An 18,780-nucleotide genomic window follows, 5' to 3' on the forward strand; every position below is an offset into this window, starting at 1 on the left:
CAGCCGTGGCTAAAAAAGGAAACTGAGCAACTTCGGTGGGGGACCAGCGGGGTAAAATAAGACAAGTGGTGAAACAGCACTCCTCAGTCTGGCCTCTCATCCCCTTGAAACAGAACATAAGGTGACCAAGGACTGTGGGGAGGGAGCTGCATAAAAAGCACATCAAGTTTCACCTTGTATAATCGTGCTTGCCTTGGTAGCTTGCCATTAGATATCATATTTTATATGCCTCAAATAGACCGTTATTCAGTTTGTAACAAACATGGAAAGAGACTTTAAAGTAGCTAAGTCACCCGGGGTCTCAATTTCCTATTTGACATTATTTTGTCTACCCTCTGTGTCCATGCCCTCAGTCACCGCTGATGAATGAGACAACTATATCAAGATACGGCAATTAACGCTGACATATAATAAATTCTACTCTTAACAAGGTATTAATTACAGTTTATATGGTGGCATTTAAGCGTCCTTTTTAGGGCTACAAAAGAATTTCATCCACTCCATTCTGGAGCCAGATCCACTGTGTTATAACAGGAGAGAGTGTCACTGGTGAAGATACCTCCCATTCCTCCCCTCCAGCTCTCAGAATAGAGCAAATCACCCAGCACTGGTCACCTCAGTGAGGAAATGCAGTAATCTGAGTTGCAGGGTACAGTGCTTCACTTCGTGATGTGTGGTACATTTTGATCATAGACGCGTGTTGATAATGTCAGACCGACTTTGTTCTTCTCCTTGAGTCCATGTCATGCAGAGCGCCCAAAGCCATCAGTATCTTTGACCGTGTCCATCTCATGCAGTGCTGCAGTCAAAGCAGTTTTGGCTTCTGCAGAGCTTATTTAAACACTTCCGGTGATGAGGTGAGAGTTAAGATGGAAACTCAAGGGATGATAGAACACACTGTGAATGCAGGGATTACTGCAGATGACCGATGCTGGAAAAAAAAGAGTGCCAGAAATAGCAAGGAGGGCATCTGTCCAAATACAATGTGTCAAAAATGAACTCTGGGTGACTTTTTTCCTTCAGGCCTGGCTCTGACAGGATTTTGAAGTATTATAATCAGGCCTGACAAAGCCTTCTGTTTAACTCTGCAGGCTGTGATGAAGAGAGTGGTGCAACCATGTAGCTGTGGGCTTTGTAATCCCCCTGCAGCCTGGATAACAGAAATCAAACTGACGTCATTCTCACTGTGCACTGAACTTGTTTTTGCATGACTCTGTGGGCTCAGTTACAATAGCCACTTTAGGGCTGGATCTACCTAACGTCTCATCTAATGTCTCACAAGTGCATTTAGAGATTAAGATGGCCCAGTTTAGTACATACAGTTTTTCTCATTGGACAATTAAAATGACATCCAATAGTATCTTCAGCACCTTGAACCTGAACCCTTCTTTAAACTACATCTATTTTTGCAAAAAAAAACGGGTGCAAACTGTGCAGGAGTTTTCCCAACAGTAGTAACAGCAAGGTCCTGAGCTTGTAGTGCTACGTAAGGGCCACAAACATGCCATTGGAGCGCAGTATGTGTGTTTGTGTGTGTGAAGGATGGTTGGAGGTGGTATGCTGACCATGCTGGGACTTTGGTATGGCAGGGATGGGAGTCCTGGCATGGGAACATTGCACAGTGTCACTCCAGCTATCGTGTTCCTGTTCATACTAAACATGGATGGCCATGCAGCTCCACTGAGGATATTTAAAAGGATTTTCAATTAGCACTGTCATCATAAATTATACCCACTCCATGTACCAAGGCTGGAGTGCCATTGCAACTGTTAGCCACAACAAATTTTCCCTAAATTACATTTTTGTACACTGCACAGAAACCATGACACATCAGCGAGGCGAGGACAGACTCTGGAGACTTGAGGCTGAGATTAGAAGAGGAATCTGACATCTGTCTTTCATGGAGGGACTAATTTAGAGTCAAGCAGTCTAAAACTGACATGTGACAGATACGGGTTATGTGCAGCAGCTGCTGTTGACATGCACGCACTGTATCAATATTCATTTAAAACATTTTTGTTGTGAAAAGGAATGTGCACAAGTGTTGACAAGGACAAGATGCTTGGACAAAAAGTCCACATGAGGTTCTTCTTAATGTTCCTAATGCAAACGTAAAATTACAGGTGACAGGTTAAGCAAAGAAAAGGGTGAGGTTCCTGCTTTGTGTCATGGTGAGCTATTCTCTCTTTCAGCTGTCCAATCGGGTGCGTTTGCACGTGAGCGTAAACAACTTGTTCTTGGCAAGGTCGAAAAACAGTCCGGCTTTCAGTGACGAAAAAGCAGCAGCCTCTGCTGTCGGCCTCCTCATGCAGAAGTGCTTCAAAACTGGAATGAACCAGCTGCCGGGAAAGATCATGAAGAAAAGCCCTTGGAAAAAAAAGAAAGAACATTGCTCCCCCCTCCGCCTCCATTCAGTCTATCTGTAGCTCTATCTCTGTTCCTTTCTTTGTGCCCAATGAGGAAAAACAGAGCGGGTCTGTACTCACAACAGATGGAGAGCTGGCTGCAGTGGTGCTGCTGCTGCTGTGTGTGCGTGTGTGTGTGTGTGTGTGTGTGTATGGGCTGATGAAAAAGTTCGTGACTAGTGACTTGATGTCCTTTCCTACCGGATATATTAGCTCTATACCCTTTGATCACAGATCTTTTAAAAGTCATTCTGTATCATTGATGATTCTATGAAGTATCTACCCACTCAGAAATGTGTTTTTCTTATTTTTACTTCACTGTTTGACCTTCACTGTGCAGAACCATGTGTGTGTTTGTGAGTTTTGTGATGAGAAATATTTGCATCATCATCCTTAGATGGGCCCTAACATTTGCTTTAACATTTAAGTTGGTGCTGTTGCAGATGAGTTTGTGTGAGTGAGATGATGAAATTGACCAAAGGCGCTCAACCAGTCGAGGTCCTGGAAGAACAGGCTGGTTAGACTATTTTGGCCATAGAAGAACTTCACTGGCGGGTAACATGGGATTAAGCACAAAAATGGCTTAAGAACTGATTTAGATTTAGATTTACAGAAAGAAAAGTGAAGAAATGGAGTGGATTAGACTCTTGATGAAATATGAAGTGTGGGTCAGGAGTGCTGGAACTGCATTGGAACTTGTTGCTCCATTTAGCAAATAAGTTAATGTTCCACACAAAGTAGTGAGATTTGCCAAGAAGCATGTGTTCTAATTAACTAAACAGTAGCTCAATTCTGTCAATCATTCAAGTCATCAGCTGCAGAGGTCGGGCTGCCTCTTCAAAAGGTCGGGATGTATGACCTGGATGTATGAGGTTTATACTAAAGATGATATTCTTCAGTGTGTTTTTATGATGAGAGGAAAACAAAGAAACAATTAAATATGCTTTAATAAATCAGTCAATTACAGCTGGAATTTCTCAGATTATTTTGGATTATTGAACCATATCCCTCTCTGTGGATCCTTTCCTGCGTTACATTTCCAGACCTGTAGTAACACTGGTTGTTCCATTGTTTCGAGGAATGCGTGGGCTCACATTGACGCAGTGCTCCATGCCTCAGCGCGCGTGTGTGTGTGTGTGTTTTCTATTATGTCACAGTGATGATGTGGCACTGGCAAGCAGGCCGACCCTCAGTCCAACCCGCCCCATCCATGCTGAACGTGCCTGGTCACAGCAAGCTGCCGAGAACCTCTGGATCACAGGGGCTTCTGGGTAGTGGGATTAGCTGGTGAGAGGAAACAGCTGAGGCCTGCGTAGCGTCAGCACTTGCTAATCAACACTCCCACCGCACACACATACATGCACGCCGCCCCAATCTATGCTCTCCCACAATAATCCCCTCCTTCTTTTTTTCAGTCCACAGGGGTCAGACACCCACAAAGGCCTGGGCCCACAAAAGTCAAAGGGGGCCGGGGGGACTGAGGGGAGGAGGGGAGGGGACAAAGGCACACTGAAGTGCTTGGTCAAAACTGACAGGGCTGCTGAGTCATCACTGATGCTGGCTCCAACTGATAATGTGCAAAAATTCCCAGTAAAGTTGATGAGCTGTCACTTTGTATTTAACATATAGGTTTGAGGTAAACGCGTACGTTTTCCCTTTCTTTACACTGGAATTACTGCAGATTCCTGCGTCACAGAGGGCATCTAGCTATCAAAAACTACCAGGTTCAGTTATGCAATAGCAATGACATTCAGGCTTTTTCAGAGATCATTCTGTGTATTTTGCTCAAGCTTGACCTACTAGACGTGCAGTGCAGTACAATATATTCATTCACATCCGTTGTGATTGAATTTGCTGAGCTCATGTGTTCGCATTTTCCAACAAAATCAATTAGTACAAACCCTAGTTGACGTAATGCGCAAGTCGATAAAAACTGCGAGTAAAATTGATCGACTGCTTACGAAACAGACTGCTCAACTTTATAACCAGGTTGCGTGTAGACAAACTGGTACCAGAACGAGAGCGGCTCTGTATAAAAACCATGTATGCACTTTAGCTGGGGAAAAAAATCCAGCTGCAAAGAAGTCAGAACCACAAAAAGATCTCAGAAACAACAAGAGTAACTCTTAGATCGCTGAGCATAGTGTTACAAAAGGTTGAAGAAAATTGTTAGTACATGTAAGTCTCACGCTGATACCTCCTCCATTGTCACTCTGGAGCAGATCAGCATGTCCCTTCTTGTGCCTGCATCATTCAGCAGGGATCAATAAATCCGGTGTTTTGCTTTATGTTGACCTGCATCTGTGGTTCACTTGGCCTGTAGCCATCAACTACTATTAGGTTTCACAGAGACGAGTGCTGTAACTCATCCCTGCTTCTTTTCGAACCAAATGAGCCTACAGTAGGTGAAAAAAAAAATGTAAGAAGACTCTGACTAAATTGTTTGGCACACTGCTTCACTCTAGACTGGGAGCAGTCACATAATTCACACAAGAGGTACTTAAGCAAGGAATAAAGTGCAGCTTTTCTCTCGGGCTTTATTTTTTCTCTTCTGACCTGGGGAATTCACACACTTAACCCCTGGAAACTTTAGTCGGTAAAGACCAGTGTGGACGTGTACAGACGGACAGACAAGAGGAATAAATCCTGAGGGCAACGTGCCACATTTGTGTCAGTGTGGGGGACAGCAACAGATACTTCTGGCACATGCCATCGAGGCAAACTTTAGATTTATATAAGGTGTATTTTTTGTCAATATCTTGCTTTTAATATGACAATAAGACTTATTCAGTCCTTGGGCTTCACTTTCAAATGCCACTTCCTGCCAGCAAGGCCAGGTGCAATTTCCAAACCACCTCTAGGGGCAGTGTTGTACTAATTTTTAGAGGATAATCTGGGTCCAGCAGAGTGGCAACCTGTGTGCTTCTAATCTGAAACTGTCATGACCCACATAAAATACGTTTGCATCAGGGTAAAGCAATGGGTAATGATTAGTCACCTGCAGCTTTATTTGATCTCTGTTTGCTTTTCAGTTGGAGGGATGTTTTGTTGCAATTCTGTCAAAGACAATTATTCAGCGAAAACAAAGGAGTGAGGTAAAAGTCTATCCTTCATCTTCTCTAATTCAAGTATATTTATCAATCAGGAAATAGTGTATTATTATGCATATGTATGTGTGTATATGTGTTCAATCTTGCACACAAACTGAGATCATAGTCCATCGTAATTTAGAACAAAAACTTTTATTCAAATCAAAAGGAAGAACTAGACAAAAGGTTAAATCATTCAGAACATAGTATATTCATAGAATATCTACACATCGTCATGATGAACAGACAAAAAAAAGATAAAAATAAAACATACAAATGGAGAATGAAGAAAATTCAATAAGTGATATTGCACTTTGTTTCTAAAATGTTTCAGATCCCGTCTCCCAGGTTCTTTATCTCTGAACATTTCAGTTCCTGCCTTTATTAGGTCAGGAGTTTAGCTTAGTTTTGACACTGGACTACTCTGAGGCCCAAAGCAAATGGACTATGGAATTGACCAACCTGAAACAAATGTGTAAGCTTATTCATTACCGCGTAGCTTGATTCAGTTTCCCTAAGATAAATTCCAAACAAAGAACTGCAAACAAATATAGCAGGATAGCACGAGAGATCACCGTGGAAGAAGCGGTTTCTCTGCTATCCCACGTTACCTAAATGTGAGGGGGGGGAGGGTGCTGATCAACAGCTGCCACCCCCAGGCCTGAGGGGGATCAGAGAGGTCAGGGAAACTAACTCAGGAAAGTTGCTTGTTAAACTAAGAAGCAAACTATATCAATGCCCAGAAATACATGGAAAATAGTAATCAACCCTCATCAGCTTCAGGAAAATAGCACAATCAAGAGGCCTGTCTAGGATGTCATTTTCTAAAACACTTGCTTCTAAAGGACTTTTTTTTTTCTCTTCCCTTTTTGTCCTTTTGAATAAACATGGAAAGACCTAAAACATACAGATGTGTACAAACGTAATAAAGGAGAACAAGAGTTAACATAGACACTGAAAGATGAAGAATCATGATCAGGTCTTTTCTGTGTCAAGGCCACTAAGATAAGATCACTTTAATAATCTGCAGTTTGTCGATTGCTGTCAGAAGCTGTATATTAGTTGCAGCTGGATCTCCATAAGAGCGTGCACACACACACACACACACACACACACACGCACACAGACACACACACAGGACACATACAAACTGGTGTCAGCTACGTTTAAAATGTAAACTTAAAAAAGTCACTAATCTTAAAAAAATTAAATAATGCATTAACGTCCTACACAACACTGCTTTACTGAAAAATTCTCTAGTATAACATGGTTAGTACCAAATGGTTTTACTCCAGACCTTCACCATTGAATGCTTTTTTTTTTTTCTTATTTTCTTATCAAAAAGTGCTGCTCTTCTTTTTTCCTGACTATGCCAAACCTCTGTTGCAGCTGGTCTTTTGTGTTGAATGAGTTAGAAAACCAATGTATTACTCATGTCAACCTACTACTACTTGTTCTGGCCAGTCTCAACAGAAGCTTGGCAACGTCCCCAGCTTTTCATTTGTGCTGGGTTTGCTCCTTTAATCACAGAAGCAGTGTCATTCCTCTTTCTTTGTATTTTTTTTTAATAGCTCGCATTCTGGCTTCACTGGTCTGGTAAAAATCTAACTGTTGGTTGGATGAACTGGGCACGTGCAGCAGGACAAAAAGGGAATGTGATTCATCTCAGAAAGCTGCCTTGCTTCTCTGCAGGTCTTTAGTCTCTCATTTTGGTAGTTTTTAAAAAAAAAAAAACTCTTCATTATTTTAACAGTGCAATTTAAAAGAAAACCTATTACGTTTTTTTTCTCTTTTTTTCCAACCATTTGGCAAGTGAGAAGACCACCTGAGACAGTGCTTTTTGGGCAGTTATGCAAGCCTGGCTTGCCCTGAGATTAGGAGTAGAGGGGCTGCAGGTAACTAGAGTGACATGAGTCCCTCCACAATGTACCACCCTCTCTGTTTCACACACACACACACACACACACACACACACTTACACACACAGAGACTCGCTTTTCTCTTCAGCTACCATTTGAGTGGCAAATGCAGGTCTGCAACCCTCCTAGTCCAAATCCAGAGCAACCTCAACACAAAAAAGGCTAAAAGCTATTCTATGATTGGAGCTAAATACAAAATCAGAATAACAGAACGAAACTAAAAGAGGAGGGAAGCCACACTTGGATCCAAGCTGAGGAGGCAGCATCTTAAAGAGCTTCAAAATAGATACTGTGCTGCAGTTGTTGTAAAAGTCCAGTCTAATTGTTATAAGTCACTGAGGAAATGTCATAAGGAGAAAAAAAATAATCTTAAAACAGCTTAAACAAATTCAGTGCACTGTTCTTGTCCTTTTCAGTCTTTTTTTTTTTTTTTCAAAAATCAAATCCTGTTCTCAACGTTGCTCAACGTAAATACAGATGACAGTCATAAAAGTGAAGCCTGTAGTTTCATATTCTTAGTCTGGCGCATAACAAGACTGAAACCAAACCATTAGTGATTATTTTTTTCAATTTTCATTAAACGGAGCCACCCAACTCAAGTAAAGAATAAAATGTGCAAAACAAAATCCCAAATGACACAGGAGGACCTAGTCTTTGCTCTGTTGTTGACCGCTGCCGCTGAGTGCTTTCATTCATACAGATTGCGGTGGTTAGAACATTGTTGTTACTTTTCTCTCTTCGTCCCATTTTCTTTAGGTGATTCTGCTGAAGTCTGGACATGAGTAGTCCTGCCCTTTGTGTGGGGAGCCATGTCCATATGTGCCATGAATACAGAAGAATCAGGGGTTAAAGAGGAAGGCCAAGCCTTGCTGATTCCTCCTCGTCATTGTCAATACTATGACCGGGGCTCTCGCTAGTAGTGGGGTTTTTCATACAGACTGAATATGTGTTCATCTGTATGTATTCCACCCTCAGCAGGCTGACACGGGGAGGAAGTGATACCCCAAACTAGTGACTCCTGTTTCTCTCAGTGAGGGAAGGCAGGAACAGATGTGTCCAACCCAACTCAACTGTGGGTATTTGTCCAAGTCTTTGTTGGTTGGTTGGATACTTTTCTCTTGATGTCAACAGCGTTGTGTGAACATTGTTGGAGAAAAGTAAACAAAGCTGAGCCTTGCAAGCAGATTCCTTTGAGTTCCCCGAGTCTGTCAGGGGAAATTTTAGGGAATACCATTCAGCGTGATGGACAGGCATCGAGCCTGCGCTCCTCTGTGCGGCTGGCATGATCTGGGTTTGGGTCGATCTGGAGTGGAGGGGAGAGAACAGAAAAAGAGGGTTCATTTACAGGAAGTCAGAGCTGATTTAATTCAGTCTGTAATAGGCAATAAATGGACAAATGCTTTGCTCCGATTCATCAGGTGCTTACCTCAGAGTACAGAGGAGGAGGCTGGAAGCGGAACTCGTGGATGTAGGCGAAGAGTGGTCCGTCCAGCTCCTCACGGGCTGCTGGCACATCTAGACTGCTCTGCCTCTGCTCTTCTGTCACAATTTCTGCATAGCTTGGAGGTGCTGCAGAGGGAGAGCGAGCCACATGTTAGCATTCTCGCGAATTACACTCAGAATAGTGTTAGAAATCTAAATCGCGGCCATGAGATCCAGCCTACCCTCAGGCCTCTCCGGCAGACCCATGCCCAGCCAACTCATGCTGCACTGGCTGCTGACGCTGGAGGTACGGGAGCCAAAGGGGTGGAGAGGGATGGTTCCGATGACCAGGGGCAGGTTCAAGGACAGGTTTATCGCCCCAGGTATGTCCACGTACACCTGAGCACAGAAATGAGGACGCCGCAGCAGGTTAAAATATGCAAGTCATGCTGAGGCATCATGCGTTTGCTGCAGTGCAATAATTGAAGGGCTTTGAGGCCGAGCATTCAGCGTGAAATGAAACAGCTTTTTAATCCTCTATAAGATAAAACCACGCTAGACGGGGCTAAATTGGTTGTGCAGGCGTTCAACAATATGTGGGTCAATGTCTTGAGGTCGGTTGCTTATGCAAGGTAGAGCCCTCGCCTGGTGTCTGTCTGTTTCACAAGGTAAAGAGGTTATAAGCACCCTCAAGGCAGGTGTTACCAAAGATATCCTGGGCTAATGCTCTTAGCAGCATGTGGAAGGTAACACCTGGTGCAGTCCAAGTCCCAGATTTGGCAATGTGAGCTGAGTCAGCCAGGTCCTTCACCGGGAGAGTTATTGGCTTACTAGGAAATATTGATTATGTACTGATAACGGTGCTAAGTAATAGTGATAATAAGGACATGGGGAGACTGTAATGGAGGCAGAAACATGTATTGGTCTGTGCTAATGACCTCTGGACAGACAGAAAGAAACAAAAAGCCCAAATAAAGTAAGACTGTGCTCACCATGAGGGAGTACTCCACTCTGATAATACTGCAGTCCAGGATGGAGGGTGACACAGGTGGAATCTTCAGCATTTTGCCGCTCCAGGTCTCCGTTTTGCCCGAGGACAGAGATTCTCCCCGCAGGTTCGCCACCAGCTGCTTGACTTCCTTCATCTTCCCTTTGGCATAGAAGGTCTGGGTCTGGTAGATGGCTGCCTTCGGCACCACCATGCGGGACGAGCAGTTCTCGATCTCGGCAAAGATCTGGATCGACTCTCCTGCAGAGTCGGAGAGGGCAGACAGGAGGTTAACTTGAGTTTCTTGACATCATCGTCTTAATCATCTTTTTTATCCAGTGTGTAATTACTAATCAATGCAGATTTGATTTGCAGAGTGTGATGCATCCATTAAAGGGTGCGGTGTGTATAATTTAGTGGCAACCGACAGAGTACCACTCGCCTCTCTCCTAACCTGAGAGAAACTACAGTGACCTTCAGGTGAATAATAAGTATGATCCTGATTTTCAAACTTCTCAACATAAAATGGCAGCAACCACTCACTGTCTCCCTAGATCACACTAAATCCTACACACTGTACCCTTAACTTATCTGGTTAATAGATGGCTAACAAGGTCATCAGTTGCATTATAAATCATTAACTCATTCTCACCTGGGGTGTATCCCTTCCTTTCAATTTTGGCACTTAGGGAAATAGGACCTGAGGTGCAGAACCAACAGCAAAGCGTCTTGTCTTTCGTGCCGGCCTGTGGCGACTAAAGACAAAAAGAAAACAGATGAATTAGACTTTTTTCTTCATATTCTCCAGCACAACCTTTGAAAGCAAGGTCAGTGATAATAAAGAGTGCCTGCTATACATTGGGCCAAAACTAGACGACATTTTCACTTTGGTGCTTTATCTCTCCATTTGTACGATGCCTCAGCCACCTGAAAGACACCAAGGTGCGCTTAAAAAGCAAAACTCACCAGCAATAATGGAGTGTTGATGTCAATGTGCTCAAAGACTGTAAATTCCTTCTTGGTCTTCATGGGCAGGAGCCACGGCCTGTGGAGCTCTGCCTTTACCCAATATCGCACGCTGCCATGCTTCCCTTCGAAAGAGGTAGCCAGAGGTCTGCAGGACAGAAGGAGGGGAGGAAAAAGAGGAGAAAAAGGGGGTGATGTTACCAGTGAAAAGCTCACATAGCCTACGGCTGCTTAATGGAATTGGTATTTAATCTCTGTCTCAAGTGTACTGTTGAGACACTTACGTCTGTGGAAGCTCGAGGCTGAATGCATACTCATGTCTTCCTGAATGGATAGTGGTGAGTCCTTCCTCAGAGTTGTCATCGTCTGAAAAACAAGGAGGACAATATTCCAAACACATGTATACCATACCTGGGTAAAATGCTCTACGAAGGCATCTGAAAGTCATACCAAAAACACAGGGTGGGGGAGACAAAAGAGAATAAAGGGATTTTACTATCATATCTGTCTGTAGAGTATTGATGTATTGAGAGATAAGCAGCAGACCAATATTTAGAGCACACCAAAGTTGATTGTTGGAGGTGCCAGAAACTGAGCGTGCAACATTGTGCTGTTGGATGAATAGAAGAACTACATCACATATGATGGAAATACATGGGCTAGGGGAGGGGGAGAAATTGAGCTATATGGGGGCAACAATAAACTCCTAGAGGGGATTAATTAATTAATTAACTAGGATAGATTAGTTTTCTATGTATGTAAGGGAGGGAAAAAAAAAAAAAAGCTCTTTATCATAAGGAAGGAAGGGGCCACTTAAGCATTGTCAAAATATCAAAAATGATTTTTTTGTTTTAATCATTTCCAACATCAAGTGCATTTCGACAGGACGGTGTGCTTCTGCCAGCTCAGCACTCCCTCCCCCTGGCAGCAGCCGTGTGGTAAACAAGTGCGGAGCTGTCAGTCAAACGGCAGACTCCAGCAGGAGGAGACCGGCCTAAACCGGTGCGAGCAGCTTCCCACAGCCGCTCTGCTCTCATTACGCATTCACTGTGCGACGCCGCAGCCACTACTACGAGCCCGCAGCTCCCATCAGCAACCTCCTCCTCGGCAGCTTCAGCCGCTCCTGCAGCGCAGGAAGTGTTCAGAGGCGAATATAAGCGAAATGGAGGCGTTTTGTTTGCAATAGTGTTTCTGCTCATTTTACAATCTCTGATTCAACCTGCTGATGATGAACAATGTGCTGAAATGTCAACTGAGCCAGAACAGATAGTTCAGCTGTAAGGGAACGTGAAGGTTTCAGCCTTACAGACGCAGTTAAACCACAGACATTGAAGGCACTCGCATGTTAACAAAGGAGTGCTTGATACTGTAAAAACCATCAGCCATTCTGGAGATGAAGTGACAGCATCAGTGATGGGGCATGTGTCTCAAGCACAAAGCTCCTGGTGATAGAAAAAAAAACCCAATTTAACATCTTGATGAATTCCTCCAGATCATCATGTGCAGCTTAAGGATGCATTCAGGAGAACCAGAGTGGAAACAGGGTACGAGCTTGGCGGCTCAATCGCAGTTTTTAACGCGTTTTTCTATCAAACTACACCGCTGCCGCCTCAGTCTGTCCTGCAGCTGTTTTCTCAATTAAAAAGTTGCAGAATTTTTCTGTCACTCTCTGCAAAAGAGTGATGTCATTGGCCACACATGAGCACCTCAGCCAATGGCACACAGGCGAGGGAGGTGCGTGCGCTTAGCTCCGCCCTCCGCAGCTCCAGTTTTCTGAACAGGATTGAACCGCTTTGAACAATGGGTGGAAACTTAAGAAAAGCTACAAAGAAACACACAATATGATGCGTTTCTGCACCGAAAATGTCCACCACGGCTGCGGACACACCACTGCCAGTCATTACCCTACCGCCCTGGGTCTCAGAAACGAGGGTAATTCTCGTTTTTACACTTGAAACAGTGAGAAAAACACAGTTGCCCGAGCTGCTGTCATTCATTCTGACACCTTGAAACAAACAAGTGAGGATGCAGCTGTACGCAGCCAGTGTCACAAAACACAGTCATACCAACATCACTACGCACAGAGGCTGCAATGTGCGAGTGATCCCATCATATGTTAAGTGTATTATTATAACACAGTTTGGTGCATTCAGGGCACCAGCATCCTCCAGTGAACCCGATCTCCATCCAGCACAAAGAGCATCTCACAGTCAGTTTCTCTAAAACTTCTGCCAGAGGAAAAAGAAAAACAAAAAAATATATAAAACCACACTCTTACCTCTCTCATGCCCAATTAAGATGTCTTTGTGATTCAGGTATTCCACTTCTTCTGTGTAGTTTTGCGTGTAGGCAGTGTTGGATCCAGCATTTCTCGATTCAGTCCAACGAACTTTTGCAAATCCTTTTGCGTGGATTTTGAGAGATTTCACGCGGATTTCTCCCGTGACTTCGATGATCACCCTCCCTGAGACGCAGTCCCCGCTGGAGAAAACGGGAACATTGCTGTCATTGAGACAGTCGTAGCTTACTGTGAAGCTCTTTACCTTTCCTAGCACCATGGTGGAAAGAGATAGGCTACAGAGACCTCGAAATTAGAAAAAAAAAAGAGTCTGTGAAAAAATAATCTCATAAGAAAAAGAGATGCAGTTTTTAGACACTGATCAGTATCTCTGCCCTGCAAAAAGCAGTAGGCACGATCAGTGGTTTCTCTGCGAGCAGTTCATTGAGATGTGTGATGGCTGAATAACAGCAAAGGATGCTGTTATCATCCGCCTCTCTGCTAGTTGGTCTCCAGTCAAAGACAAGGAAACCCCCGGAGCTCAGCTCACTTTAAGCGACGGGCTGTGTGAAAAACAACCTTGGGCGCATGCGCAGGGCTCCACAGCCCCCTCCTTCCGCCTTCTGGAACAGGGCAGAGAAGTGTGGCACCGAGCCAGATGACAAGTTTGGTCAAACAGCTGAAAGACTGCACAAAGAAATGTCCACCACGGTGCTGTTGTAGACCAGACTTTACAGGGAATTCTTTATTATATTGTCATATACATTATAGCTGTGTTTGATAGACATGAATACATCAACCCAAAAAGTCTCCTCCCAACTTATTTCCACTGTTTTTATTCAGAGATTGATGCAAAGACTATGTTAATAAGAAATGAGCATACACATTTGCATCCCAGTAAGTGATTATATGTGTATTAAGTGATAATATATATAATCACTTATAAGTATTGCACCACCCCAGAAGCTGTCCGTTATGTCTGGACACATGGCTTCAGTGTGTGCACATGAATCGATACATAAGGCCTCACTTTACATCCAAGGCTCTCCACAACCTTTTCATCCATGTGCAATCAGCAGAAAATCACAGGCACGTCGCACGATGCCTGCAGCATAGAGCATGTGTAACTGCAGGATGCAATGCGGACATGCTGAAAATCTTACTCTAAATGACGCACCACGCATGTTGTTTTTGTGCTAAGATTAAAATGATCCGTGCACATATGGGGGGGGTTGGGATTTCTCATTGTGTTGAATGCACGGTTTGCAGGAAAAACAACTCTGAGGCTCAACACGCCACCTGGTGGCCGTCAAGGCCGCTGCAGCGAGCTGCAGCATCACCTGTTGAACACCACCGAGCTTTCAGCGAACTATTCATGACTGCAAAACGGTCAGTTCAGGTTTGAGTCACTGTGATTATTGGCAGCACATCAATTCAGCGATATGATTTGATGATAATGAGCTTTATGTAACAGAAAGTAGGCCTGTTAAAGTCTGTACTCAGTCTGTTCATGGTTGGAAGACCTGCAGCAACTCTATTCTGTGGCATCTGATTAACACTGGACTGTTTATTTACAACCAGATCATTTAAAACAATTGAATAGCGAACGAATTATAAATCATATATCATGCTGCTCCCAGTGATTCAAAAAGTGTATCAGTTGCAGTCATATGATGTGTAATTTAATGTCATCATTTATTAGCCTGACGAAATATTTAGTTTCTCCTAAACACAGACACACACCCATCCTCCTGATGGTGTTACTAAACAGGTGTGATTATGGCAGATCAACACAATGCTGCTGCACTGATGTTAAGTTAAAAGATGAATGCTGCCTTCTAGAGGTTTGACTTTGTCATTACATGTTTGGAAAATTTGTCTATCCTCATTTTAAGCTTTTTTTCCCCCACTCCGATTATTATTTTTTTAATTATTGGTGACTGTGGTGATAGGTCTTGAATATTATTTTTGTTGGATTGGATTTTATTTTGTTTCGCTGGACTGCTTCGTTTGACATTAAACAAGGAAGCTCTTATTTTGAAAGCGCCACCGGGATGTTTACATGAAGTCGCTCAGGCTCGAAAGTAGAAAGAGTCAAACAGGAACAGTTGTTGAATGCCCTCTCTGATGAATCTCTTCTTTATGCAGCAGCACGTCACCAGATTTGAAGAAGGAAGTGAAACGCAGTCATGAAACCAGGAGTGTTGGCTTTGATTGTTCTGTTTCAAATTTATGGCCCATGTTTGAGCAGAAATGGAATCAGGCCCAACATTGTGATGGTGATGAGTGATGCATTTGTAAGTATGGGATAAGTTACAGTAAGCTACAGTGTCCTACTTCTGCATGCAATGAATTAGCTTTTTATATTCCCCCTATGTATATTGTATTGTTTCTATTTTTATACTTCCTCTGTCTTAGCTGTACATATTTTGATATCTCTTCCTGTCTGCTGTGACATTGTACTTTTCTCCATCGTGGGACTAATAAAGGAATATCTTATCTTATGTTATCTTATGTTATGTTATCTTATCTTATGTTATCTTATCTTATCTTATCTTAAAGCAGGGAGAACAGGCCTATAGCTCAACACCATACAGAGATGCTTAATTTTTCTCATGGTATCTTTGTTTGACTGTATCTCAGTGGCCTGTGGTCTAAATATACATTTTCCTCTTTGTGCAGGATGGGCGATTGACATTTGATCCTGGCAGCAGAGTTGTGCGGCTGCCATACATAAACTACCTCAGACAGCTTGGTAGTACCTTCCACAATGCTTACACCAACTCGCCCATCTGCTGCCCCTCAAGAGCAGGTAAGTTACCCAATAAAAGCCACTGGGGCAACTAGAAAGAAATTGTGGTTCTTAAGATGGTAATAAAGGTGGAGTAATAAAATGCATTTCAACCGTTTGATCTTTGTTCTCAGCAATGTGGAGCGGTCAGTTTGTTCACCTCACTCAGGCATGGAACAACTACAAGTGCCTCGATGCTAATGCGACAACGTGGATGGATTTGCTGGGGGCAAATGGGTATGTTACCAAGATGATGGGCAAGCTGGACTACACCTCAGGGAGTCACTCTGTCAGGTAGGCACATACTGAGAAAAGTGTATGTAAAGATGTGTCTGTATGTGAGATAAGTGTGTTGTCAGATAAGAATACATCTTCACCAAGCTTTTCTTATCCCTGTTCACCAAACTAAGATAGATGTAACATACTGAGCATGTGGGCAGCTACTTTCCAGAACAGTGTGAATCATCTTTTTGGATGCCTGTGTGTTTCTACCCACTTCACATTTTCCTATGTCTGCCTTCATCTTTTTGGTATTTGTGTGTGTTTGTTCAACTTCTGCAGTAATCGAGTCGAGGCCTGGACGCGAGATGTTCAGTTCCTCCTGCGTCAAGAGGGCCGGCCCGTTACGCAGCTTGTTGGGAACATGTCAACAGAAAGGATCATGAGAGTAGATTGGAAAAACACAGATGCGGCTACACAGTGGATCCACCAGAGAGCTGCGTCCCCACAACAGCCCTTCGCTCTTTATCTTGGCCTCAATTTACCTCACCCCTACAAAACTGAATCATTGGGACCCACCGCAGGAGGATCCACCTTCCTTACCTCACCATACTGGCTGCAAAAGGCACGCTTTCCCCCCCTGTTTTCTTCATTATTGCAGAATTACTTTGTATGTTTTTATATAAATCACTAAAAATCTGCTTCTTATTTTACCCCCCCCACACACACACACACACACACACAGGTGTCTTCTGAGCTCATCACTGCTCCTAAATGGCTGCCTATGGCTGCCATGCACCCTGTCGACTTCTACTCCACCTTCACCAAAAACTGCAGTGGTGATTTCACTGAGGAGGAAGTCAAAAGCATAAGGGCCTTCTACTATGCAATGTGTGCTGAGGCTGATGCCATGCTGGGTTAGTTGACTTCAGTGAATCAGTTAAAATCCAGCAGCAGCTCAATGCTCACCCCGTGCCTCCCACCTCCTCTGTCCCACCAGGTCAGGTGATTTCAGCTCTGAGAGAGACTGGCCTGCTTAACAACACTGTGGTGATCTTTACGGCTGACCACGGAGAGCTAGCCATGGAGCACCGGCAGTTCTACAAGATGTCAATGTTTGAAGGCAGCTCCCATGTTCCCCTGCTGATCATGGGGCCTGGGCTGATGTCTAGCCTGAAGGTCAACCAGCTTGTGTCTTTGGTTGATCTCTATCCCACTGTGCTGGGTAATGAAATAGACAGAAAACACAGGATTAAACTTAAACATTAGAAATCATTAAAATGTCTGTTAAAAGGTAGAATAACAGCATTACAGTGGACAAGATGTGGGGGGATTTTAAGCGTCTGTCTACCATCAGTAGAAGCAACAGAATAAAAGCATCAGTAGATTTCAATATTAGTATTTTAACTTGATGTAACACACTTTTGTCTTTTGCAGACATTGCTGGCGTTTCAGCAGTAGGTGCCCTCAGTGGCCATTCGCTCCTTCCTCTGCTGTCCAAGGCCAGCGCTTTTTCCCAGAAGCAACGTTCAGACTGGGTTCTGAGTGAATATCATGGTTGTAACGTCAATGCTTCCACATACATGCTGAGAAGTGGCCGGTGGAAATATATTGCTTATGCAGATGGCCTGAGTGTCCCCCCACAGCTTTTCGGTGAGTTCATACCTTCAGAAACCAAACTGTAATCACTCACTCCGTATCTGCTTTTTAAGAAGAAAAGAACAAACACAAATCTCAGAGTCTGTGTTTTGTGTTTTGCAGATCTAACTCTGGACAAGGAGGAGCTTCATAACGTAGTTCTCAAATTCCCAGATGTGCGGGTGCATCTGGACAAGCTGCTGCGTAGCATTGTAGACTATCCAAAAGTCTCTTCAATCGTCCATCTCTACAATAAAAAAGCATTTGGAGCCTGGAGCCACAGTTTGGGGAGAAACTACAGCCAGGTCATTGCTAACCTCAGGTGGCACGTGGACTGGCAAAAAGATGCATTAGCCAATGAGAGAGCTATTGAAAAGTGGCTCTATGGGTCTGTATGATATTTTTTAATGGTTATAATGATTCACTTTTAGGTGTCTGTGTTTTGAGCTGGACTCAAACTTAAACTGACTTTTATGCCACATATTTGACAATTCATGAGTGGCTGCATGGCTCAGGAGGGCAGTGGTATTGGGGATGTGTGCTGCCTGGAGGTGATTGTGTCATTGTGAGAGGATGGGCAGACTTCTGCCTCCAGGGCGAGAAGTTTGAAATCTGAATGAAGATATGAGGAGCATATGAGGATCATGTCTAACACACACACACACACACACACACACACACACACACACACACACACACTGTGAAATCATGCATCATGTCTCAATTTAACCACAAGGGGTGATGTTATTCTATGTAAAAAGACACAGAGACAAAGTCTGTGCAAAGGAAACTTAAAATTTGCATCTTCTAGTTGTTTTTCAAGCCTAAACAACAAATTAATGGCAATACATAAAAAAATCATCAAATGGTCAGCATGTGTGTTCCTTACTCCAATGCTGTATGTATTTAAAGACGACTCCTTTTTATTTTTGGCTTGTCAGAAGCCCTTAGCATCTATGGTCAATTTCCATTTATGTATTGTAAATAAAGACAGTGAAACTTTGGATTGTCTGAAGAGTTTTAATGTAGACACCTCATCAGAGCTTCTTTTCAGTTGCACTAATA

General features: G+C 43.4%; 2 protein-coding genes across 2 annotated transcripts; one reads left to right on the top strand and one right to left on the bottom strand.

Annotated features, from left to right (window-relative positions):
• Positions 1-5,628: 5,628 nt before the first annotated feature.
• arrdc3a (arrestin domain containing 3a) lies at positions 5,629-13,577 on the bottom strand. The gene is made up of 8 exons (XM_070833193.1): positions 13,068-13,577; positions 11,074-11,155; positions 10,790-10,937; positions 10,476-10,578; positions 9,828-10,084; positions 9,078-9,234; positions 8,840-8,982; positions 5,629-8,716 (listed from the first exon to the last, which is right to left on the bottom strand). The coding sequence occupies exons 1-8, from the start codon at positions 13,345-13,347 to the stop codon at positions 8,648-8,650; spliced, it is 1,239 nt and encodes a 412-aa protein (XP_070689294.1). The 5' UTR covers positions 13,348-13,577; the 3' UTR covers positions 5,629-8,647.
• Positions 13,578-15,156: 1,579 nt separating this feature from the next.
• arsk (arylsulfatase family, member K) lies at positions 15,157-18,573 on the top strand. The gene is made up of 8 exons (XM_070833931.1): positions 15,157-15,364; positions 15,750-15,879; positions 15,993-16,152; positions 16,420-16,702; positions 16,823-16,994; positions 17,078-17,302; positions 17,515-17,730; positions 17,839-18,573. Exons 1-8 carry the CDS (start codon positions 15,257-15,259, stop codon positions 18,111-18,113), a joined length of 1,569 nt encoding a protein of 522 aa, XP_070690032.1. The 5' UTR covers positions 15,157-15,256; the 3' UTR covers positions 18,114-18,573.
• The last annotated feature ends 207 nt before the right edge of the window (positions 18,574-18,780 follow it).

Source organism: Pempheris klunzingeri, chromosome 7 (assembly GCF_042242105.1).
Source record: "Pempheris klunzingeri isolate RE-2024b chromosome 7, fPemKlu1.hap1, whole genome shotgun sequence".
Taxonomy (NCBI): Eukaryota; Metazoa; Chordata; class Actinopteri; order Acropomatiformes; family Pempheridae; genus Pempheris; species Pempheris klunzingeri.